The sequence below is a fragment of the Mobula birostris genome, chromosome 20 (assembly GCF_030028105.1).
Source record: "Mobula birostris isolate sMobBir1 chromosome 20, sMobBir1.hap1, whole genome shotgun sequence".
NCBI lineage: Eukaryota > Metazoa > Chordata > Chondrichthyes > Myliobatiformes > Myliobatidae > Mobula > Mobula birostris.
The window spans coordinates 12,757,895-12,783,538 of record NC_092389.1 but is presented as its reverse complement, the minus strand read 5'-3'; the positions used below and the strand labels follow the sequence as shown (position 1 = coordinate 12,783,538).

General features: G+C 42.1%; 1 protein-coding gene across 1 annotated transcript in view; it reads right to left on the bottom strand.

Moving 5' to 3' along the window:
* vps11 (VPS11 core subunit of CORVET and HOPS complexes) overlaps positions 1 to 25,644 on the bottom strand; it is a 38,753-nt gene extending 13,109 nt beyond the window's left edge. The window contains exons 1-12 of the mRNA XM_072238162.1: positions 25,423 to 25,644; positions 24,498 to 24,646; positions 15,578 to 15,716; positions 15,057 to 15,220; positions 13,461 to 13,705; positions 12,257 to 12,458; positions 11,055 to 11,206; positions 10,136 to 10,322; positions 5,666 to 5,809; positions 3,469 to 3,666; positions 1,628 to 1,789; positions 831 to 970 (exon numbers count right to left, since the gene is read on the bottom strand). Of these exons, the coding sequence (XP_072094263.1) occupies positions 831 to 970; positions 1,628 to 1,789; positions 3,469 to 3,666; positions 5,666 to 5,809; positions 10,136 to 10,322; positions 11,055 to 11,206; positions 12,257 to 12,458; positions 13,461 to 13,705; positions 15,057 to 15,220; positions 15,578 to 15,716; positions 24,498 to 24,646; positions 25,423 to 25,570 (2,030 nt within the window). The 5' untranslated portion in view covers positions 25,571 to 25,644. The remainder of the gene's footprint in view (positions 1 to 830; positions 971 to 1,627; positions 1,790 to 3,468; positions 3,667 to 5,665; positions 5,810 to 10,135; positions 10,323 to 11,054; positions 11,207 to 12,256; positions 12,459 to 13,460; positions 13,706 to 15,056; positions 15,221 to 15,577; positions 15,717 to 24,497; positions 24,647 to 25,422) is intronic.

The window sequence follows — 25,644 nt, the reverse complement described above, 5'->3', positions numbered from 1 at the left end:
TCTGACCTACCTGAGAGGGATTATCAGGTCATCTGAAAGAACACACTTGAGTGCTGTATCTTAGGCTGCTAGTTTAGGATTTACACTCATAACCCGAGAGTAGGATGTGAACCCACAATCTGAGAGGTGAAACAGCTGAAACATTCTATCCATTTCCAAAGGCCTCATGCTTAAATCACACTCCAGGAATCTGGTCTTTGCAATTTTTCTGGAGTTGGTAATCTTACTATTTAATCTCCTACAGCCCTGCAAATCTCAGAAAGTTTGGCATTCTTTCCATTCTAGTCTCATCGCACTATTCCCTCCCCCACCACCAATCCATGTCAAACCAACCCCACTTCTCTTCGCTGTCATTGGTGGAAAAATCCTCAGCAGCCCAGATACCAACTGCTGGACTTTTTTCTCAGAAACCTCCCAGTGTCTCTCTCCCCTCTTTTAAGGCACGTGTTTAAAACTAACTTAACCAGAAGCCTTTTCTAATGCCTTTTAGCTAGGCTTAAGATGCAATGAAAGTAATATTTTTTAAAAAATGCATATCAAAGCTTAGTTATTCTAAATACTTCAATCAAAACATATTCGAAATTTTACGAACCTACATTATTTTGAGGCAAATTTTCTCATTAGCAACTAGCAAACCCCATTTGTTTTCTTGCTCTTCTGCTTCAACAAACTTTCAAATTCTTAATTCTTTATTGACTGTGTAAAACCTACATAAGTATCTGCACTCAATTAACCTGTGCCTAGAAATTGTAAAGTATAAGACAACAGAAAACAATTTCATAATTGACAGGATGTCATGACTATTCAGGACCGAGCAATTTTATTCTTACAGTCGCCCTTGCTCGTAGAGGTACAACACTCCATCTTTGAAATTGTGCATCTGACAGAGTACCAGGGCCTTGTCAAATACAGTTTTAAATAATCCACTCTTCAACAGGCCCATTGCTTCTTCCTGAAGTTGTTTCTTTGCCTGATAGGGAAGTATAATGAAATTACTGAGTTAATATATAGTACTTGATCGTAGTAAGTAGATGCTCAAGTATTAACATTAACGAGTTGTGTGTACATTCATGTCAAGTGTAACCTGTCCTCCTACTGCATCATCCCTATTGATTATTGTAATTATCCAATTTTTTCAGTGGCAGGATTATCTATTAATTTAGCAACACCGAGCAGAGTAGGCCCTTCCAGCCTCAGTGCACCAGCAAACCACCTCCCCCCCCCCCCCCCCCCCCCCAACCACAGGGTAATTTACAATGACCAAATAACCAATCCAATTTGCCTTTGGACTGTGGGAGGAAACCCACAGAAGCAGTATTGGTTATGAACTAAGCCAAATTTGCCATCCAGGGTCCCAACCTAGTCTGCAATTATGGGATATAGTCATATACAGCACATGATAAGAGCGAAATAGGTCATGTCCCCAGTAAATTGATAGTTTCTACCTACAGTCGCCTAGACATGCAAATACTAATCCGGAACATTTTGGGATGTTAGAGATGAAACTGGATACATTGTTACAGGAAACCAAGAACCTTTAATCCTAGGTACAAGTTTGCACTAGAAGAAGAAATACAGCTGGAAATTGAAAAAATATGAATCAGAGTAAAAAGGTAACAGTTCTGACCTTCACGTTCTCCTCATGGGCCCAGTCTTGTAATCTGAGCTCAAGCAATGTGTCATACACACCCTGTGGAGAGTTGGTCTGCACTTGAATCATGTGCTCCAGGAACAACTTCAGTTCACGCGAGTTATTGGCAAAGATTGGGATAAATTCCTCAGAATTTGCCTAAAATAAGAAAAAGCAAGGGAAAACAGATTGAAAACAATCTTTCCCTCAACGTCAACAAAACAAATGAGCTGATCATTCGCTTCAGGAAGGGAGGAAGTTTACATGCTCCTGTTTGCATCAACAATGTCAAGGTCAAGAAGTGAACATCACCAATAGCCTGTTCTGATCCAATGATGTAGATGTCACGGCCAAGAAAGCAGACCAGTATCACTACTACTTCAGGAGGCCAAATAAATTTGGCATCTTTTGATTTTCACCAATTTTTATAGATGCACCATAAAGCTTCCAGTCTGAATGCATCGCAGATTATACGGCAACTGCTCTGCCTGAGATCACAAGAAACTGCATAGTTATGATACAGCTCAGAACATCACAGAAACAAACCTCCCCTCCATGGAATCTGTCTGCACTTTTCACTGCCTCAGCAAAGTAGCCAACATAATTAAAGACCACACCCACCCCAGACATTTTCTCTTCTTCCCCTTCCCACTTGTCAGAATATACAAAAGCCTGAAAGCACGCACACCAGGTTCAAGGACAGCTTCCATCCAACTGTTACAAGACTAATGAATGATCACCTAGTACGATAAAATGGACTCTTTACCTCAATCTGTGCTGTTATGACCATGCACCTTATTGTCTGGCTGCAATTTCTTTGCAACTGTAACACTTTATTCTTTATTACTGTTTTCCCCTTGTACTATCCTCAATGCTCTGTTACAATGAAATATGTATGGATGGCACGCAAAACCAGGTTTTTTGACTGTACACAAGACAAAATTTACCTATTATATAAAAGTTATTAAAAATTAATGTTAGGCCCCAGCTGTATCACAGTGACTACTTTAAGAAAAATATCAAAACCTTGGAAGAAAGTCAACTTACATTTGCCAGGTTTTCAATGCATTGTGGTATGCAGCAAAAAAGATAATTTTCACAACATTCTTACAATGTGTACATATGTCTATGACAATAAACTAACTTGAGAATATAGTAGCATTGTACAAGATGCAAAGAATTTTCAGTTTTAGAAAGATTGAAAAACAAATCACAACTGGAGCTGTTCTCCTTAAAGCAGGAAAGGTTAGTGGGCAGATTTAATACAGATGCTCTAATTTTGTGATTTTTCATAAGAGTGAATAGGGAGAAATCGTTTCCACTGGCAGAAACCTTGACAAACAGACAACAGTGAAACAACTTGGGAGAGACGAGAAGATGATTTTTTTTCTCTTTACAAAACAACTTGTGAATCAGGATACCTTATTCAAAATGGCATTTGGGAGTAGATTGAACAGCAGTTTTCAAAGGGAAGTAAATTAATGCATGAAGGGGGAAAAAAAAAGGTAACCAGTAAAGAGTAAGGGATTGAAAATCACTGGGTGTAATAAACTAGGGACCAAGGCTTGGCTTAGACCTAATCAGTCTGGTTCTGGATACTGTTGGCTTGCTTCTATTGTTTGCATGGTGTGTGTTTTTTTCTCTTTCTCTGCGCAATGGATTTTGGTCTTCTTGCTTTATGGCTGCCTAAAAGCAAATTTCAAGGTATACAATTTATACATTATTCGATAACAAACCCGCATCGAATCTTTGAGTTGTCTTGGGAATGAAGGGCCAACTGATCTAATGCAGGATGGTAAATAAAAAAGGACGATGTGAGGAGACTGCCAGTGCCTTACTTTATACTCGTATCTGCTGCTGGATTCTCTCTCCGCTGGAGGCTCATTGCTGGGTCGGTAATCCGTACAGAGGATCTTCAACAGCTCAGTGGTCTCATTTGGAACGTGATGCATCAGAGTTTTCCCATATTTCTTCATGTTCCTTTCTGCTTGGTCAAAGGGCAGTTTCCCAATGTAATAGAGGGCTTGTTGGTAGTTCTGTGAATACAGGTTCAGAAATCCAATTAAGGTACAAATCTCCATGGAGGTAGACCTGGTGTATGAACTCAGGATTTCAGATGTTGAGGGAATTTATCAGAAAAGTGACTGAAAATATGGATCATTGAAACGATAAAGAATCAGATGGTGTTTGTAAAACGGAAATGGAAGAATTAAATAGATGAGTTTTTCAAGGGAACTAAAATTAACATGGGATGGGTGTAAGTCTAGAGGTGGTGTGGGATTGGAGATGTGTGGAGTGTGTCAAGAGTATGAATTGTAAAAGGCCTTGTTTTGCTGTTGTTGTGCTGGCTGTGTTGCTCTGCTGAACATTGTGGCCGTGCTATGTTGGCAAACAACAGGAATTCTGCAGATGCTAGAAATTCAAGCAACACACATCAAAATTGCTGGTAAAACGCCGCAGGCCAGGCAGCATCTCTAGGAGGAGGTACAGTCGGGTCACAATTTTGATGTGTGGTGCTATGTTGGCGCTGGGATGTGCAGAGACACTTGCAAGCTGCTCCCAGCACATCCTTAGGATGTGTTGGCTGTTAATGCAAATGACACATTTCACTGTATAAATGTACATGTGATAAATAAATGAATCTGAATCTGAAATGCAAGCCACTCATTTCCCAAGTGGGCTTTTACGACGTTGCTGCTTCTGTTTAGAGCGTGGGTGAAAGAGTGATGAAGTGAAGTAAATAACACCTTCAGCTACAGGAGTATAGTCTAACCTAAAATAAGTTCGGAGAAAGAGCAAATTAATACAGTAAACAGCCAAAAGCTCAGCCCTCAACTTGCAGCAGCTCTGTCCTCAGTACAACATTTTCAGAATTCAATTTTAAATAAAGGGGTAGGTGATACAGGATAGTAACTTGACAGACTGAAGGCTCAAACTTGCCAATTTTTTCCGGGCAGGGGAAAATAAAACTTAAAAAGCCAACTAAGATTCACTTCTGATTCCAGCCTGTGACCCCTGTACAAAAGCAGAGTGGCCCTCCACAGTCAACATACTGCCCTGCCTCTCAGAGGTGAGTGACTGTAGAGGGCACAAACCATTCCAGAAATACAGCCCAGAAAATCTAAGGATTTTCAAGATAGTGACATTACAATGTTGGGGAAAATCTCACAGATTTTGTGGGCACAGCAGAAAAAGTACTGAAACATTTGGAAGAACTAAAGAATACATTAATTCCCCTGAGCATAAATTGCCGCGATGCCCAGCGACCCACTGATTTAACCCTAGCCTAATCACAGAACAATTTACAATGACCAGTTAATCTACTAACTAGTATGTCTTTGGGCTGTGGGAGTAAACTGGAGCACCCGGAGGAAACCAACACACACACACACACGGTAGGAAAGTACAGTTTGTTACAGTAGACATCGGATATGAACTTCAACTCTTATGCCGAGCTATAATAGCGTCATGCTAACCATAACACTACTGTTGATCTGAACCTCCACTTCATTTACCCACTTCCCACAATTCTCCAAGAAAAATACATATTCCAATTTAGTCTTTAAAACTCCAACTAACCACAGCCATCAAAAGCAATGACTTCTGGTGCAGATATCCACTACAGTTCCTGCTTATACTACTGAACAATCTGACAAAAAAATTTTAAGACCACATCCCCTTGCCTAAATGACCACCCCTTCCCCCCTCCACCCCCAATAGTTTATCTGTATCTACTTTATAAAATAATGGCAAAACAGAGAATACTATATTTTATCTGATTGACATTTTAAGCACTTCAATAAGTAATCAAGGCAAGGTCCATCTTCTATTTCACTTTCTAAAATCTAATATAATTCTGGTGATCTTGCACTGCATATGTATCCTGGCCGACATATCTTTTCTCAGGTACAAGTCCAATGACTTAGGTTGTAACTCCAGACAACCATGGCTCTAAACAAATGGAGCAAACTTTTTGTATTTCAGCCTTCTCAAGAAGAACACTGGAAAAGCAGCTGAACGTTGACAAAAAGTTACCTTGATATCCTCGAGCTGTATTTTGAGGTACCACTCATGATGACAGTGCTTATCAGCCAGGTAGACAGCATGATTGTAGTAACCAGCCTGACGGAGGACCTTGATGGCAGTTTCAATGTCAAAATGTACCTCGCTCTCACTGGTCTGGCACGAACAAAGATGCAGGAAAATTAACTGTCAGAGGTCAATTCCCCTCAGTCAGTGCTGCCTAAGTTCTTGTTTCACAACTGCTTAAACAACAGAGCTTCAAAATTCAAATGATCATGCATTCAGGATTGCTCCCAAAATGGATTATGAGTATTCACGCATTGTCAGATCCAAATATTAGGTAACTAAAGTAATTGTTTTTAAGAATGCTTTATGCAGTATATATTTACATATAGAACACAGAATGGCATATAAATTAATTATTAAAATTATATCAGGTATATTAAAACATCACTGACAAAGTTCGGGACCTGTAAGCAAAATGATTTTGTATTTCAAATACTACTTAGTTTCAATGGTGATAAAACAAGTGTAATTTGTCTAAAACAAGATCCCATTAGTAAGTTCAGTAATAACCAGAAAATATGTCCTTTCCTCTAAGTGATGTTGGAGCAATATCGACCAGGCCATTGGGGACAAATCTCTGCCCAATGAAGCAGTGGAGACTACCTCAGTAAATATATTTAAGACAAGGTTGGATAGGTTTTTGCATAGTAGGGGAATTAAGGGTTATGTGGAAAAGGCAGATAGGTGGAGATGAGTCCATTGCCAGATTAGCCATAATCTTATTGAATGGCGGAGCAAGCTTGACGGGCTGAATGGCCTACTCCTGCTCCTATTTCTTAAGCTCTTATGTAAACCCCTTTCTGAAGGAAGAGCTACAATGCACCAAAAACTCCACACTTGTGTACCCATTCTCAAAGCGATTTCCAATGGACTCCATCCACTCTCAGAAATACCAGGTTCAGTGCAAATGAGGAAGGAGGAGAAACTGATATTACTGAAAGTACCTGACATTAGTATGCACTGAAGTCGACATGCCTGAAAATTGAGAGATCTCAAGGACTCTTCTATCTACAACACGAGTTCTGAGAGCAATGATTCTGGAGGTAGTGAACGTTCTAGTCTGATCTTTCAAAATTCAGCAGAATCTGTAATAGCTCCTACAGACATAGGAGCAGAATCTGGCCATTCAGCCCATCGAGTCTGCTCTGCAGCAAATGTGATTCCACTATTTAATAAAGGAGCAAGAGAGAAAACACAGAATTAGCTGACATTGCTAGATAGAAAAATGCTGGAATCTATACCAAGGAATATGAAATCAGTACATTTAAATCATAATGACATGATTCAGAAGAGTTAACAAATTTAGAAAAAGAAAGTGAGGTTTGACAAATCTACTGGACTTCTTGTGTATATATCCAGTGCAGTAAATGGGGGAGGTGTGGGGGTGTGGTTCATTTGGATTTACAGAAGGTTATCAATGTCAAAGAATTTGTTGAGCAAGGTTAGAATATATGGAAGTGAGGGTAATATACAATTGTAGATTGATGGTTGGCTAACAGATAGAAAACAATGCATGGGAATTAATGTACCTTTCTTGGGTTGGCTGTTGTGATTAATGGGGTAGCACAGTGATTAGTATTTGGACTCCAACTATTCACAATCTACATCAATTAAGTGGACGAATGATCAAAAGAAACATTTCTAACGTTGCTGATAGCACAAAGCTAAGAGGAACCTGACCTGTGGTGAGGATCATGAAGATTTAGACAAGCTGGCTGAGTGGACAACAGGACAGGTGGGGCAGTATAATGAAATAAAATGAGATGTTATCTACATTGGTACAAAAAAAGATATAATGTGTACTTTTCCCATGGTGAGACTCTGGGAAGTTGATCTTCAGGTGGTGATTGGTGTCCTTGTACACACAAGCCACTGAAAATTAAGCACTCAGCTTTAAATGGCAGTTAAGGAGGAAAACGGTATACAAGCCCTAATTATAAAACAAGATTAAAGATGTTGCTCTATTATTATATTGGGCCTTGGTGAAACCACATCTGGAGTACTGTGTTCAGTTGGGTCTCCCAACCCAGAGGTCCCCAACCTTTTTTGCACTGCGGACCGGTTTATTATTGACAATATTCTTGCGGACCGGCTGACCGGGAGTGGGTAGGGTAATGGTAATGGACATGGACAAGAGTAGCCATCAAATACGTTGTGTTTACCCTGAGAAGACTACTATTACCATGAAGCCTTGAAGTCTTGCGCGGGCACCTGCGTGCGCATGCGTGTACATGCTGATTTTTTTCCTACAAATCATTTTTGGTGATTCTGTTCGGGGGGGGGGGGGGTGTTGTTAATCACGACCAGAATATAGAAGATCAGTCAACTATGAGCCACTTTTAGTGGCTAATACACTCAATTTCGTTTCTAAAAGGGTTTATCTAACAAATTTAATATTAAACACACAGCGCATATTTTCCTCGCATGAATATAGTGATAAGTCAATTACTGTACAAGTCACTTATAAGCCAATAGCATAACATTTTAAATAACGTTTGGATGTTAAACACACAGCACATATTTTCCCCGTATGAACATTGCAACACACCAATATCGCTGAATCATTGGGAGCCCCGGGCTTGTTTTCCTGCAACAAGACGGTCCTATCGAGGGGTGATGGGAGACAGCGATACTCGAAGGGGGTTCCTTATGTCCAGTCTATTCCGCAATTTAGTTTTTGTTGCATTAATTGCAGAGATAAGTTGGAAATGGAAGCAACGTTTTCAGTGCTTTCGTGGCTATCTCTGGATATTTAGCCTTGACTTTGATCCAGAATGCCGGCAGAGATGCTATGTCAAACATACTTTTCAGCCCGCAGTCATTGCAAGCTCGAGGAGTTGATCCCCTTCCCGCGCTGACATGGATGACACGTGGGTAATGGCCCCACGTGCGTTCAAGCTCAACAGTGGGCATGACAGGGAATGAGGAAAGGTGCAGCTGACTCCTATCGCCAAATCATATTGTTTCCTCACGGCCTGGTGTCACATACTTTGCGGCCCGGCACTGGTCTGCGGTCCGGTGGTTGGAGACCGCTGTCCTAACCTGATACTCGATATATTTGTTATAGCTGATGACAGTAAAGTTTTGCTCAACTGATTAGGCTCTGACATGTCTGTTGTAAGAAGAGAGATTGAACAGGTCAGGCCTCTATTCTTTAGAGCAGGGGTAGGCAACCTTAAGCACATGTGTTATTCATTAATTTGAGGCAAAACATAACTAGATGTATTTAAATGGATAATTCCCATATTTCAAGTTTTTTATGGCATTTATCTGGCCCACCATCCGCTCATTAATACACGATGTGGCCCACAGAGGAAAAAAAGTTGCCGACCCCTGCTTTAGAGTTTGTGACAATAAGAGATGGTTTCATTGAAGGTTAGAAAATCTTACTGACTTTTACAGCAAAGATACAGACATTTCCCTTAACTAGGCAGTCTGGAATTGTGTGTTGCAATTTCAAAAGAAGGGGGAAGCCATTTTGGACTGAAGGAAGAAGAAATTACTTCATTCCAAGGGTGCTGAATTCTTTATGGCAGAGAATGTGAAGTATGTGCCGTTGATTTTTATTTGAAACTGAGGATGACAGAATTGTATATGTGAGGAATCAGGGGACTTATAGCGATAGGGCAATAAATCATTGCAGTAGAAAATCAGCCATGATTGTGTTGTATGCTAGGCCAGGGTCAAGGGATAAATGGTCAATTCTTAATGTCATTTCTTACTTTTTATTGTTCTCACTCAGCACTAAACTTTCAAACCCAGACCGCTTATCTCAAGCTGCCTTAATATACCAAAAATACTTTAAAAATAAATAAATAAATAATCAGTTGGTAGCTTGTGTTTTATTTTCAGGTGGATGATAGTGAAAGCAAAAGTGAGACCAATAAGTAGTCAGTGGAATCTGATAATTGCAATACCTTCAATGATATTATAAAAAATCTTTTAAAAAGGTTCGTTTTATTTGTCTCACATACAGAATATTGAAACACTGAAACAATGAGTTGCATCGTTTGCGTCAAGGCTGCACTTGGAGCAGCCTACAAGCCTCATCATGCTTCCGACGCCAGCATAGCATGCCCAGAAATTACTAACCCTAACTCGTGTCTTTGGAACGTGGGAGGAAATCTGAGCACCTGGAGGAAATGCATGTGGTCACGGGGAGAAAGCAGAAACTCCTTACAGACACAGTGGAAATTAACCCCGATCTTACAGCCGGTACTATAAAGCATTGTTCTAACTGCAACACTACTGTATTGATAAGCAGTCTTTTGTACTAATCCCCAGACAACTCTTCCCAACTCTATCTCATGAAATTCTGACTGCTGATATGATACCATCGAGAGGAAATGGGTTGAGAGCTTCTGGCATGGGACTGACAGGAGCTGGCACGGAGAGAGAGGAAGGGGTGATGGTTACCTTAATGAACTCCTCAAGTTTGGAGCTATCCTTCAGTTTCGTGTAACAGTTGAGGAGAAGAGTTGTATGGTCCTCATTGGCCAGCGACTGCCGGTGCAAGGCCTGCAGATACGCTGTTAGGTTGTGGATTCGCTGTGCATCCAGAAACTTTCGTATCACATAGGACGGCTCCAACTTCCCGATTGTCCTGCGGACAGTGGGAAAAGGTTTACTGCTATAGCAGAACAGTCAGTCTAAAACAATTAGGTTGTCTATAACATTGTGACTATGTGATTAGTTCCTCCCCTCGATGTCAAGGGCACAGTTTCATTTGGCTGAATGGGTAGGGACAAGGTTGTGGCAGGGAGGAAAGGGCAGGTGGCAAAGTCAAGTTCAGCAGGAAGGAACAGCTCAGAACCTAGAAGCATTAACTCACTTGGTCTAAAGGCTGAGCCAAGAATCCCAATGATCTAAAATGTGCAGGCAGATTCCAACCAGCACACTGGTGTGCGAGTCACCAGCCCAGTTATCCCTGTGGTGTAGCAATTAAATGCAGCTTGATTACTTCTTCACACGCACCATCAGCCCTGCAGTAACTTACACAAGGGATGACCTCCACCTCTATTTATCATAAATTACTTTCGAAAGATAGCTTGCATCTATAGCCTACTCATGTTTCAAAGACATCAAAATCAGGTTTGATCTTGCCTGTTTTGTTTAGGAAGAATCACATGATAGTATTCAAGATGTTTCCTGTCTCGCCCAGAGAGCTCTTACTCAGTAAGATACCAAAAGTGGCTCTAAAATCCTGTACTGATAATGGATGATGTTTAAAGACTGTGACAAGGTCTGCATATTTATGGATCACTAAGTAACTCCCAATCTCCGAGGATCTGAAGAGTGCCAGGAAGCCTAGATAAGTAAATCTAATCACACATACCGGATGTACTGCTGTATGGCCCCATCATGATCTCCTTTCACATACAGGTGATCACCATACTGTCGAAAGATTTCTGCTAACCCATCATTATCCAAATGTTGGCTTTTTGCCAGATTGATTGCCATTACAAACAGGTTCTTCTTAAACAACATCTGTCAAACAGAAAAGATTATCAATTTGTGTAATGTAAACATTAATGAGAAAAGAGCAAGGTAGTCTGCGAGTGTAATTAAAAAGCTTCCCTTTATAAATGAGCTTTAACATAACAAAACATCCTGTGATACTTTAGAAGTGTGCTATTGAACAAAAAAATGACATTAAGAGATGTAGGGAAGGTAACAGAAGCTTAGACAAACAGGTAAGGGTGAAGGAGTGCCTTAGGGGAAAGAGGTAGAGATGTTTAAGGAAGAAATTCGTCAGCTGAAGGTACAGCTACCAAATAGGGGAGTGGTGAAAATAAATAAATATCAAAGACCAGAACAGGAAAGCACAGAGATCTGAGGATTGCAGGCACCTCAAACGCAAGGAAGCAATTTCCATGGGAATGAAGATATTTTTCTCAGCTATTACAGCCAAATCATTACTATTAGCTGCCAATTTAAACATTTCCATTCCTAAAGCCCGAACAATCAACCAGACAATTTTAATAGAAAACTTGCAGATCAATGCCCAGCTGAATTACATCACACTGAAAATTGTTGGAGGCATCCCTTGTCACAGTATCTGAGCAGCACCTGAAGCCCACCACTGTCTAGTTATCCTTCATATATAGAACAGGAACTGCATCGTTTCAGATTACCACAGAAATCTCAGAAGATTTACACAAATGAATAAGCCAATAACACAACTTCAATTTTGATTTTTAGATTATTTTAAGTAATTCACAGTTATCTTGAGTAATTTACATTTATGTTTAACTAAACTGTCAAATATTTTCATTATTTTAAAAATATAATCCCATTACTCCAGTGCTCAGATTTTGGGAGAATGGAGGTTGAATTGTCAGTGGGACATTGGAGCCAAGTGAAATGTGCTATATTTTATAGAAGTGACCTCTAAGAGGACCACAATCATGGGATCCCAACTCAGACAGTGCAGTGGAACAAGTTGCGCCCACAATAGGGTGAATTTTGAAATCGTAACACTTTGTTGTTCGTTCCTGTCGTCTTCCACTGACCACATGCAAAATGTAACACAAATACCTCCAGTTTTGTCTGCGTGTCCTTCTCCTGCAGAATACTGATCTTCCGATCGCTAGTCAGCACATAGAGGGAACCCCACTCTGCCAGTACATCAACAATATCATCAAATACTGCTGTGTACGCAATGAACTTGTTATCCAGGTCATAGATAGTAAGTATCTGCTTCTCAGAAGACTGCCCGTTACCAGAAACAAAGTCTGTCCTGGAAAAAAAAGTACTGAGGATTGAGATATAGCAAGGGCAGTTTGGTAGTCACATCATCAAGTGAACAAAACAATTTACAAAACACATTAAAAAAAAAACATTTGCAATTTATTTTCTCTCTGATCAGAATCATACTCCCAACTGGTATGTAGTGTGTTCAAATGGCAGATTGAGGCATGAACCCATAACCTTAATTACTCCATTCTCTGAGCGTGAGCATTGGTGACCAAAGCAGCGTGTATTCCCCAAGTACAGTTCCATCTCAAGAAGGTGGTTCCATGGTGATTTTTTTTTTTTTTTTTAAAAACTACTGGTTGGCCATTCAGTACAAGCAACTCCATAAGAATGTTTAGTATGTTAAAGTAGCTTATTAAAACTGAACTTCAAAGATTCAGTAACTGATGTTTGGCACAGAACTGAAAAGTAAAATTAGGGCCTGGTTCAACAACCATTCATGTGTTGAGCACAGGACTTTATGCAGCCATATCTGTGCTAGCTGTTCGCAAAAGATTAATGTACTTATTTCCTCACCTGCTTTTTTTTTTTGCCAAAACACAGTTCTTCATCCTCAATTACTTATCAATTCCCTTTTAAAATGATTGATGGAATTCATCTCCACTATCCTTCCAGGTAAAGCTTTCTAGAACTTGGCAAGTCACAGAATGAAAAGATTTCCTATCTTCTCTTTAGGTCTTAGCACATTATTTTAAACTTCTACACTCTGGTTAATGAACCAGCTAACAGAGATAACAACTTTTCTCTCTCTCTCCAGCCTATCACTTTCCATCACAAAGCTTTTCTGTACCATATTATAGAACAAACATAACTGTTCCAGCTTACAATATTTTCCAACTTGCAGACAAAATCCATTCACAGACATTGGTAAGATCATAACTTGTTCATTACCCGGGGATGCACTGCAAGTTTTTCTTTTAAGCATTTGCTGACTGTCCATTTCAGTAATAATAGCCCCCATATGGATACAAAACAACTTTCATACTTGGATGCCTTCTTGTCCTTTGAGACAATGATGAGATAGCCACGGTACCAGTGAATGATCTGCTTCTGCCCCTCAAAAGCAAAGCAAGGCCCACGCTCGTCAGGCTGGTAGAGATACACACAGTCATCCCCCGCAACTATCAGCTGGTTGTCTTGCGAAGGGTCGCACAGGGCAGAGCAGTGCAGACTGCAGCCATGGTTATCCAGCTCCACTGCAGGGAAATCTTTCACTGAAACATTGTACGACTGAAAGTAAATACAAAGTGAGACCATGAAACACTTCGACTTGTACAGCAGTTTCACAGCCTCAGTCTAACTTGAAGTATTTTATGTACAAGCACTGGGCGACAAATGGGAAGCACAGTAGCTGATTTCAAAGTTCAAAGGTATATTTATTATCAAAGTATGTATTCTCTATACAACCTTGAAATTCATCTCCTTTCAGACAGCCACAAAACAAAGAAATCCAAGAGAGCCCATTAAAACAACAGAAGACCATTGAACACCACACTAACATCCCACAAGTTGCAAACTGATGATTAACTCTTGTCGCAGTTGCTCATTCTTAATGAGTACATTAACTTAGACCAGTCTGAGCCTTTCCAGGAGCAGTATCTGTAGGAATACTTGGAGCAGTGACACCACTGGATAATTTACTCTTTGCTAGTTTGCTATATCAATGTCACACCACTGTTCTTGTGAACATGACAGATGGGAATCAAATCTGTATGGCTTGGCTCCTTCCATGCCATGTAGTAAATTAAAATTCAGAGTTCAAAGCAAATGTTTTATCAAAGTACATATATGTCACAATATACTACCTTGAGATTCACTTTCATGCAGGCATTTATGAGAAAATAAAGAAATACAATAGATTTTATGAAAAATAATAAATGACAATCTGACAAACCAATGTGCAAAAGACAATCTGTGCAAATGATTTTTTTTTGAAAAAGTAAATGACTAATACTGAATTGTAGAGTCCATGAATGAGAGTCTATAGGTCGAGGACAGTTATAGACAGATCAGTGTTAATGTGAGTGAAGTTATCCACACTGGCTCAGGAGCCTGATGTTGGAGGGTAATAACTGTTCCTGAACCTGGTGATGTGACACCCAAGGCGCCTGTACATCCTGCCTGATGGTAGCAAGAGCATGACCTGGATGATGGTCCTCAATGATGCTTTCTTGTGGCAGCGCTCCTTGTAAAGGTGTTCATGTTGTGGAGGGCTTTGCCTGTGGTGGAGTGGGCTGTATCCACCACTCTTTGGAGACTTTTCCATTCCTGGGCATTGGTGTTTCCATTCCAGACCATGATGCAACCAGCTAATTACTCAGTTCAACAGTTTCCCTGTCATGGGAGACAATCATTTTGCTTGTATATACCTCACTAACCCACAGAGCAGAATCACATTTATTATCACTGTCCTACATGATATGAAATTAGTTGTTTTGCAGCTATAGTGTGCCAGACTACTGTCAGGTAATAGCTTCAGTGGACTTCTGTATGGTGATGGTGGAGGAAAGGAAGTTGTAGTCTGGCTAAATAGACAGCACAAACATTTCTCATCCACACAACTAAACCAAATCAGACCTACCTTCACATTCTCTGTGGTAACCACAAAGAGATGGGTCTGTTTACCAGATTGCTGGAACCCTAGGCCAGTGATGGGATAGGTTCCCTCTGCTATAACATCAGTTTTGCTGTGCCTGTCACGGGTGATGTCTCCTTTTTTCAGGACAACACTACCATCTGTGAATCCTGCAGAAAACAGAGCAGCTAAGGTAAACAACATGGTCACATTAAAGGAAAAGATGAATATATATATATATATATGGAATAAAGCCTCACATTGAGTGCAAACCCCAATGTGAATCTGTTTCACCAAGTGGCTTGTTTAGGTGCTGTAAATTACATGCAACTTTGTGATTAAAAACAAGTTGCAGCTTTAGAAAAGGCAAATCCAAAGAAACACACATTTTGCAAGAGTTGATATATATAGTAAGAGATGCCTTGCTGAGCAAATACATTGTCTAAAGATCAGAACTCCACAGGCCACTGCTGAATTGGAAGTCCTGGACACAATAAGTAAATTCTGTTTCTGACGTTAGCAATTACCGATTGCCATGTGGTTGAGGTTTTCATGGACAGTGAGACACGAGACTTCTGTAGGCTTATTTCCCGGAATTGCAGAAAATATCCTGGTGCAGAGAGGATTTCCGCTGCCATCTCGCTTCTCCAGATTCCAGACTTTCACCTGCAAGCAAAGAAACAAAATAAAACAGATGCAAGAACAACTGGCTTATTTGACCAATTTACATGCCTTCAGTCCAATTGGTAGCCCTGTTCAAGATGGAATTGTTCTCAAATGCAAAAACACAATCAATCCAACTGTTTGAAGTCTGCTATACCAAGACTGTCCTCAACTACTGATCACTCTCAGAACTGACAGTTCAGAACTTGTCCTATTTTAGCCTTAGCTGATCCATTAACTCCACATTCTCTCCAGAACCAAGAGTGCATATAAACTTAATGTTAAACCTCTACCTTGCTTCTGAAACCTTTATCCATCGATATTCTGGCATATTCAGACTCTCCTATAACAATTGTTTGTATTTGGACCCTATGCCCATACATGTCATTCATCTTAAAATCGGCAATCTCTTACCCTTTCACTCTCTTCTTGCTTATTTGTTCCTCCAAGAGGACCAGAATCTTGTCATAGAGTTTGGAGGCTTGTGTGCCTCAATGATCTAGAGGGCTATGTTGGCTAGAATCAAGGCCTTGTGCTTTGGCTCTTGGTAGGGTCAACCATCCCAAACAGATCAAAGGGTAGAGGGCAGACTAAGAATAGTCCATGGGTCCTCCAGGTTCAGGAGTTCAGCTCAGGGCTAACAATCCTGACCAGTGAAACAAAATTGTTATGGAAACAGTAATGAAGAAAACTTTCATTGCTGCCCTAAACACCAGCGCCGTAACGGGCAGTAAGTAAGTTGCTTATTTCTTGTGTCAGGCTCCCAATCTCTGTAACCTCTTCCTTTCTAACAAGCTGCTGCTAAACACTGAAATCATTTCCATTTCCCCTCACCTTCACTGCATCAATACAGTAGCTGGTTTCTACTATTCAAGCATGCAAAGTTGCTCTAATTTTCATTCACCTTTGTTGCAGTGTCCTTTTCAGAAATATTCTAAATCTGTAGAGCACATTTTATGTTAAAAGAGCTACATAAAACTAATTCACTGTTGATTTTTTAAAATAAATAAACCAGTACATTATGTACCCACAGAGCCTGTGGTTACCCTGACCCAATTAGTACGTGCTCATGGACAATAAACAAAGATAGCAAAAACCACCAGCCTCCACATACAGCACATAATTTTCTGAAACTTCTGCTACCTCCAATAGGATCCCACCACCAAACACACCTTTCCCTATCTTCTCCCCCCCCCCCCCCCCCCACTTTCTGCTTTTCACAGGGAAATCGCTCCCTACGCGACTCCCTTGTCCATTCCTCCTTTCGGGCACTTATCCTTGCAAGCAGAACAAGTGCCACACCTGCTTGTACACCTCCTCCCTCACTACCATTCAGGGCCCCAAACAGTCCTTCCAGGTGAGGCGACACTTCACCTGTGAGTCTGTTGGAGTTATTTACTGTGCTCGGTGCTTGCAGTGTGGCCTCCTGTACACCAGTGAGACCCGACGTAGATTGGAAGACCGCTTCGCCAAGCATCTATGCTCCGTCCACCAGAACAAGCGGGGTCTCCAATCCACCCATTTTAATTCCACTTCCCATTCCAATATGTCCATCCACGGTCTCCTCCACTGTCGTGATGAGGCCACACTCAGGCTGCAGGAACAACACCTTATATTTTGTTTGGGTAACCTCCAACCTCATGGCATGAAGATCAGTTTCTCAAACTTCTGTTAATGCCCCCCCACCCCTCCTTCACTATTTCACATCCACTTTTCCCTCTCTCACCTCATCTCCTTGCCCATCCATCACCTCCTTCTGGTGCTCCTCCCCCTTTTCTTTCTTCCATGGCCTTCTGTCTCTTTCATCAATCATCTTCCCAGCTCTTTACTTCATCCCTCCCCCTCCAGGTTTCCATTTGGTGGTTCTCTCTCCCCTCCCCCCATCTTTTAAATCTATTCCTCAGCCTTTTTTCTCCAGTCCTGCCAAAGCATTTCGGCCTGAAACGTCGACTGTACTTTTTTCCATAGATGCTGCCTGGCCTGCTGAGATCCTCCAGCGTTGTGTGTGTTGCTTGGATTGCCAGCGTCTGCAGATTTTCTCTTCTAAGCTAAAATTGATACATCCACAGATACTAAGAACATAAAATACAGTAGCCAGAGTTGGCCACTGGCCAGTCGAGCCTGTTCCGCCACCCAATAAGATCATAGCTGATCTCGCCACGGGCTTAGCTCCACCTACCTGCCTCCCCCCCCCCCCCATAACCCTCAATTTCCCTGCTATGCAAAAATCTAACGAATATAACAAGATGGATTCTACTGCTTCCTTGGGCCGAGAATTCCACAGATTCACTGCTCTCTGGGAAAAGCAGTTTCTCCTCATCTCCATCCTAAATCTACTTCCCTGAATCTTGAGGCCATGTCCCCTAGCTCAAGTCTCACTTTTTCTCCTCAGGCTCTTAGCTCCCAATGGGGCATAGGCCAGTGATGACCTCCCGTCTCCATCATCCAAAGTTGATGGTATGGTTAGAGTTCATTAATATTTTTGTCATCCATTGTATCCACTGTACAGGGAATTGACCTATACAGCAGTCTCACTTACTGGTGAAAACATTTCCTGCCTCTATCTTATCTATTCTTTTTTTTAATGAATATATTTCTATAAGATCCCCTCTCATTCTTCTGAATTCCAATGAGTACAGTCCCAGGCCACTCAATCTCTCCTTACAGATTAACTCCCTCATCTCCAGAGTTGACCTGGGTGAATCTCCTCTGCACTGTCTCCAAAGCCAGTGCATCTTTCCATCTTTCCTCAAGTAAAGAGGCCAAAACTGCACAGTACTCCACACGCAGCCTTTCCAGTACCCTGTACACTTGCAACATTCCCCCTGCCCACTCTTAAATTCAATTGCCCTGTTGACCGATTGTCAACAGAACTATAGACAATAGGTGCAGGAGTAGGCCATTCGGCCCTTCGAGCCAGCACCACCAGTCACTGCGATCATGGCTGATCATTCACAATCAGTATCCAGTTCCTGCCTAGGTTAGAACTCACTACACAACGCACAATTAATGGAAGATCACAATTTATTGTCTCTGCACAAACAACAATGTAACTACACTGACCCTGGGCCAACAGCTTAAAACACGAATACTACTATTCCCTCTGTACCAATATTCACTCAGACCAGACCACTTTTCCAAATTATAACACCGAAATAGGGGATCTCCGTTGGCCATCTTTTCTTCTCCCAGACCCTGGTGTGGGGGTTCTTCCTTGCAATGGTGGGTCCCTTGAGAGAGTTATCACTGATAGTGCAATCGAAGTGTCCGCTTTTATATTCGCTAACAATTCAAATATTGCATTCTAGTGTCATTGGCTGTAGGTCACATGTCTGATCTTTAACACGTTTTTATTGGCTGGGCTCCAAGCCAGCATCCATTTATTGCCCTCTTCCCAGCAAGCAACAATCTGTAATTTATGGCTCTTGGTTGTCTTCAGTAACCAGCTTGACTCGCTCCAGACAGGCACAAACCACAAAATTCACAAACCTGCATGTTAACCTCACAAGAAACAACTTCTTTGTAAATGATCTCTAGTCCAGATTACCTGAAGCAACATTCTTTACTTTAAAACACAAAAATTCAAGCAACTTAATCTCACAAAATGGAGGATGTAAAACAGTTCCAGAAAATGGCAGCCTTCATCTCCATACACATGGCAGATACAAAGACAATTGATGTCTGCTTCCGCTGTCCTTAACCCATTCAAGTTTGATGTTCTCTTCCATATTTTAAACTCTGTGGCCAACACTCCCAGCAATAAAGGTTCCATTTGCCCTCTTGATAACCTGTTGCACCTGCAAACCAACCTTTTGTGATTCATGCACAAGCACTCCAAAGTCTTTCCATACAAAAGCAAGCTGCAATCTTTCAACTTTTAAATAATAACCTAATCTTTTATTTCCTCTTCCAAAGTGAACGACCTTGCATTTATCAATGCTATACTTCATCTGGCAGACCCTTGTCCATTCACGTAACCTATCTATATCTCTCTGCAGACTCTCCACATCCCTTGCACAATTTGCATTTCGACACCATTTGCAAACTTAGATATGCTACACTTGGTCCTCTTCCAAATTGTTAATGTTATGAACAGTTATGGGCCCAGCACAGACCTTCGTAGCACTCTGCTCACCAAACTGCCAACCAGCAAAGAACCCTTTTGTCCCAAATCTCACCCTTCTATTGGTTAATCAACCCTCTATGCATGCCAATACATTACTTCCGGCTCCATGCATCCATATCTTATAGATAAGTGCTTTGTACAGCAACTTATTGAATGGCTTCTGGAAATCCAAACATACATCTACCTGTTATGCTCTATCCACTGTGCACATTATATCCTCAAAGACTTCTAGTAAGTTTGTTCAAAGGTAAGGACCTGTTTTTAATGAATGTATGCTGTCTCAGCCTGATGGATTAATTCTGTCTAGATATCTCGCTACTTCTTCCTTAACGATAGCTGCAAACATTTTCCTGACTATGGACGTCAAAGGTGGCCTATAGTTACCTTTTGCCTATATCCACTGGGACCTGCCCAGAATCCAGAGAATTTTGGCAAATTATCATGAATGCATCTGCCATCACTTCTGCCAATTCTTTCATGCATCCCATCAGGACCAAGGGATTTGTATACATTTAGACCCCACTAGTTTGTGCATCATGACTTTAGTGACAGCAATTATATCAAGGTCCTCACCTCCCACCATACTCATAACATCTCTGTTTGGCACATTAGATGCGTCCTGCACTGTGAAGCCGTTCAAGGTCTCAGCTATTTCCACTTTCCCCAATATTAACTACATATTATTCTCATTTTCCAAAGGACCCGTGTTCACTTTAGTCATCCTTTTCTGCTTTATGTAATTATAAAATCTTTTACTTTTATATTTTGTGCTAGATTTATTTTTATAATCTATCTTCCCTTATTGCTTGCTTAGAGGTTCTTTGTTGCTTTTTTTAAAAAAAGCTTTCTCAATTTTCCAGTTCCTCACTACTCTTGGCGACTATGTATGAGCTTTTGGCTTGATAGAACATAGAGCACAGTACAGGCCCTTTGGCCCACAATGTTGTGCTGACCCTCAAACCCTGCCTCCCATATAAGCCCCCACCTTAAATTCCTCCATATACCTGTCTAGTAGTCTCTTAAACTTCACTAGTGTATCTGCCTCCACCACTGACTCAGGCAGGGCATTCCACGCACCAACCACTCTCTGAGTAAAAAAACCTTCCTCTAATATCCCCCTTGAACTTCCCACCCCTTACCTTAAAGCCATGTCCTCTCCTACTGAGCAGTGGTGCCCTGGGGAAGAGGTGCTGGCTATCCACTCTATCTATTCTTCTTATTATCTTGTACAACTCTATCATGTCTCCTCTCATCCTCCTTCTCTCCAAAGAGTAAAGCCCTAGCTCCCTTAATCTCTGATCATAATCCATACTCTCTAAACCAGGCAGCATTCTGGTAACTCTCCTCTGTACCCTTTCCAATGCTTCCACATCCTTCCTATAGTGAGGTGACCAGAACTAGACACAGTACTCCAAGTGTGGCCTAACCAGAGTTTTATAGAGCTGCATCATTACATCTCGACTCTTAAACCCTATCCCCCGACTTATGAAAGCTAACACCCCATAAGCTTTCTTAATTACTTTATCCACCTGTGAGGCAACTTTCAGGGATCTGTGGACATGTACCCCGAGATCCCTCTGCTCCTCCACACTACCAAGTATCCTGCCATTTACTTTGTACTCTGCCTTGGAGTTTGTCCTTCCAAAGTGTACCACCTCACACTTCTCCGGGTTCAACTCCATCTGTCACTTCTCAGCCCACTTCTGCATCCTATCAATGTCTCTCTGCAATCTTTGACAATCCTCTACACTATCTACAACACCACCAACCTTTGTGTCATCTGCAAATTTGCCAACCCACCCTTCTACCCCCACATCCAGGTCGTTAATAAAAATCATGAAAAGTAGAGGTCCCAGAACAGATCCTTGTGGGACACCACTAGACACATTCCTCCAATCTGAATGTACTCCCTCCACCATCACCCTCTGCCTTCTGCAGGCAAGCCAATTCTGAATTCACCTGGCCAAACTTCCCTGGATCCCATGCCTTCTGACTTTCTGAATAAGCCTACTGTGTGGAACCTTGTCAAATGCCTTACCAAAATCCATATAGATCACATCTACTGCACTACCCTCATCTATATGCCTGGTCACCTCCTCAAAGAACTCTATCAGGCTTGTTAGACACGATCTGCCCTTCACAAAGCCATGCTGACTGTCCCTGATCAGACCATGATTCTCTAAATGCCCAGAGATCCTATCTCTAAGAATCTTTTCCAACAGCTTTCCCACCACAGACGTAAGGGTCACTGGTCTATAATTACCCGGACTATCCCTACTACCTTTTTCGAATAAGGGGAAAACATTCACCTCCCTCCAATCCTCTGGTACCATTCCCGTGGACAACGAGGACATAAAGATCCTAGCCAGAGGCTCAGCAATCTCTTCCCTCGCCACGTGGAGCAGCCTGGGGAATATTCCGTCAGGCCCCGGGGACTTATCCATCCTAATGTATTTTAACAACTCCAACACCTCCTCTCCCTTAATATCAACATGCTCCAGAACATCAACCTCACTCATATTATCCTCACCATCAAGTTCCCTCTCATTGGTGAATATCAAAGAGAAGTATTCATTGAGGACCTCGCTCACTTCCACAGCCTCCAGACACATCTTCCCACCTTTATCTCTAATCGGTCCTACCTTCACTCCTGTCATCTTTTTTTCTTCACATAATTGAAGAATGCCTTGGGGTTTTCCTTTACCCTACTCGCCAAAGCCTTTTCATGCCCCCTTCTTGCTCTCCTCAGCCCCTTCTTAAGCTCCTTTCTTGCTTCCCTATATTCCTCAATAGACCCATCTAATCCCTGCTTCCTAAACCTCATGTATGCTACCTTCTTCCACCTGACTAGATTTTCCACCTCACTTGTCACCCATGGTTTCTTCACCCTACCATTCTTTATCTTCCTCACCGGGACAAATTTATCCCTAACAACCTGCAAGAGACCCCTAAACATCGACCACGTGCCCATAGTACATTTCCCTGCAAAAACACCATCCCAATTCACACCCGCAAGTTCTAGCCTTATAGCCTCATAATTTGCCCTTCCCCAATTAAAAATTTTCCTGTCCTCTCTGATTCTATCCTTTTCCATGATAATGCTAAAGGCCAGGGAGCAGCAGTCACGGTCCCCCAGATGCTCACCTGTGACCAGAGAGATCTGTGACCTGACCCGGTTCATTACCTAGTACTAGATCTAGTATGGCATTCCCCCTAGTCGGCCTGTCCACATACTGTGACAGGAATCCGTCCTGGACACACTTAACAAACTCTGCCCCATCTAAACCCTTGGAAATAATCAGGTGCCAATCAACATTAGGGAAGTTAAAGTCACCCATAACAACCCTGTTATTTTTGCACCTTTCCAAAATCTGCCTCCCAATCTGCTCCTCTATATCTCTGCTGCTACCAGGGGGCCTATAGAATACCCCCAATAGAGTAACTGCTCCCTTCCTGTTCCTGACTTCCACCCATACTGACTCAAAAGAGGATCCTGCTGCATTACCCACCCTTTCTGTAGCTGTAATAGTATCCCTGACCAGTAATGCCACCCCTCCTCCCCTTTTTCTGCCCCTCTATCCCTTTTAAAGCACTGAAATCCAGGAATATTGAGAATCCATTCCTGCCCTGGTGCCAGCCAAGTCTCTATGATGGCCACTACATCATAATTCCATGTCTGTATCCAAGCTCTCAGTTCATCACCTTTGTTCCTGATGCTTCTTGCATTGTGGTACACACATTTCAGCCCTTCTACCTTTCTGTCTTTACACCCTTTATTCTGCTTCTCCTTCCTCAAAGTCTCTCTGTATGTTAGATCTGGCTTTACTCCATGCACTTCTTTCACTGCTCTATCGCTCTAGGTCCCATCCCCCTTGCAAATTAGTTCAAACCCTCCCGAACCATGCTAGCAAACCTACCCGCAAGGATATTGCTCCCCCTCGAGTTCAGGTGCAACCCATTCAATCTGTACAGGTCCCACCTTCCCCAGAAGAGATCCCAATGGTCCAAAAATCTAAAACCCTGCTCCCTGCACCAACTCCTCAGCCACGCATTCAACTGCCATCTCCTTCACTTGATACCTTCACTTATTTCCTTAGTTATCCAAGGCTGGCTCCCTCCACTCATACTGCCCTAGAATATACTTCGTTGAGCACCGCAAAAAATCTTCCACTGTTTTGCAACCGTCACACAACATAGCCTGTGTTCCCAGCTCCTCGCTCATCCAGAAGCGTGCAGTCCACTTTCCTTGAGATCATCTGGAGACAGATGGGTCTCGGTCCAAAACGTCGACTGATTACTCTTTTCCACAGATACTGCCTGACCCGCTGAGTTCCTCCAGTGTTTCGTGTGCGTTACTTGGAGATAGACAACAAATGCTGGCCTTGCCAGCGACACCCAGATCTCCAGAAATGAACTTAATATAACACCAGAAAAAGACAGATTGAAAGGACGTTTCATTTTAAATGCTTTATCAATTGTTTTGAGAGAAATTGAACTGTTTCACTTTCTTCACTCAATTATCATTTTCAAACTGGTCTGTGGTTAGCAAAGGGGACAGAAAATAGGTCTAGTGCCCTGATCATTCACCGTTGATTTCACAGGAGTGAGCCATCCAGTATCAGCCTTACTGGTTAATTAACAATGTTTAGGTCACTTACCAGAGGATTGATCCCTGGTTCATCCTCTCCCACCGAGACAAGAATACTGTGCTGCTTAAGTTGAAACAAGTGTGTAACTCGAAGCTTATAAGCCTGGAAGGAGGTGAACTGCAAAGTCCGAGTGAGGAACCAGATATTCCCTTCAATATGTATTCTAGTGTTAAGGAACTAATTTAGTCTTAGGAAAACCACTATAGCGTAGCGGTTAGCGCGAAGTTATAAGGCTCGGCGTGTTTCGGAGTTCGGCATTCAAATCCGACGCCGAATGTAAGGAGTTTGTACGTCCACCCCCGTGGAATGCATAGGTTCTCTCCCCCCCCCCCCCCCCCCGGTGCTCCGTTTCCTCCCACGCTCCAAAAACCTAATGCTAGATGAATTGATCAGTGCAAATTGTCCCGAGATTAGGTTATGGTTAGGTTTGTCGGTGGTTGGGAAGGCGGTCCTACTCCGTGTTGTATCGCCAAATAAACTGAAATCCAACGGGAAGGAAACAGGTTACAGCAATAACAGTTACAAAGAAGGTACCAATAATCAGAATTAATCTGATCTGTATTCAAATATTCAAGTAACCTTTCAAAACTGACTGCAACTAGCACCACAAACATCAGCAGCAATTAAGACCACTGAACTAAATGCGAAATCTGGGATACGAGTCACATTTGGCAGAGAATTATGTTGAAGGGATGAGCGAAAGAGGACAACATCAGCTGGAGGAGGCGATGTTGAACGATGAGGAGGAAAAGGTGGAGAGGTCGGATGAGTTCAAGGAGAGGTGGGATTTAATAACAGGAGGCACGATGGTCAGGGCCGGGGCTCTGGGTGGCTACGCCCAGAGCAGAAACATAAACCTTGCGCTTTAATGTGACAGGGCCGAGTCGAGAAAGCAGGGAACCAGCAAGCACCGCCCAACCTATGTAAAGGATATCCCCCAGTACCAGGCTGCCTCTGCCACTCGTGCACACGCTGAAGGCCGAGTCTCCTGGGCAGCGGAATTCCCGGTCCGGTTGCCCAGTCTCCTTCAACAGCTCCTTGTCGAAGAAAACGAAACGCCTCCATTGTAGAAACGCCGCCATCTCAAGCCATCACATGACCAGAACATGTGATTGGTCCCTCGTATCACCTGACTCTTCTTAAAGGGGCCTAGCCC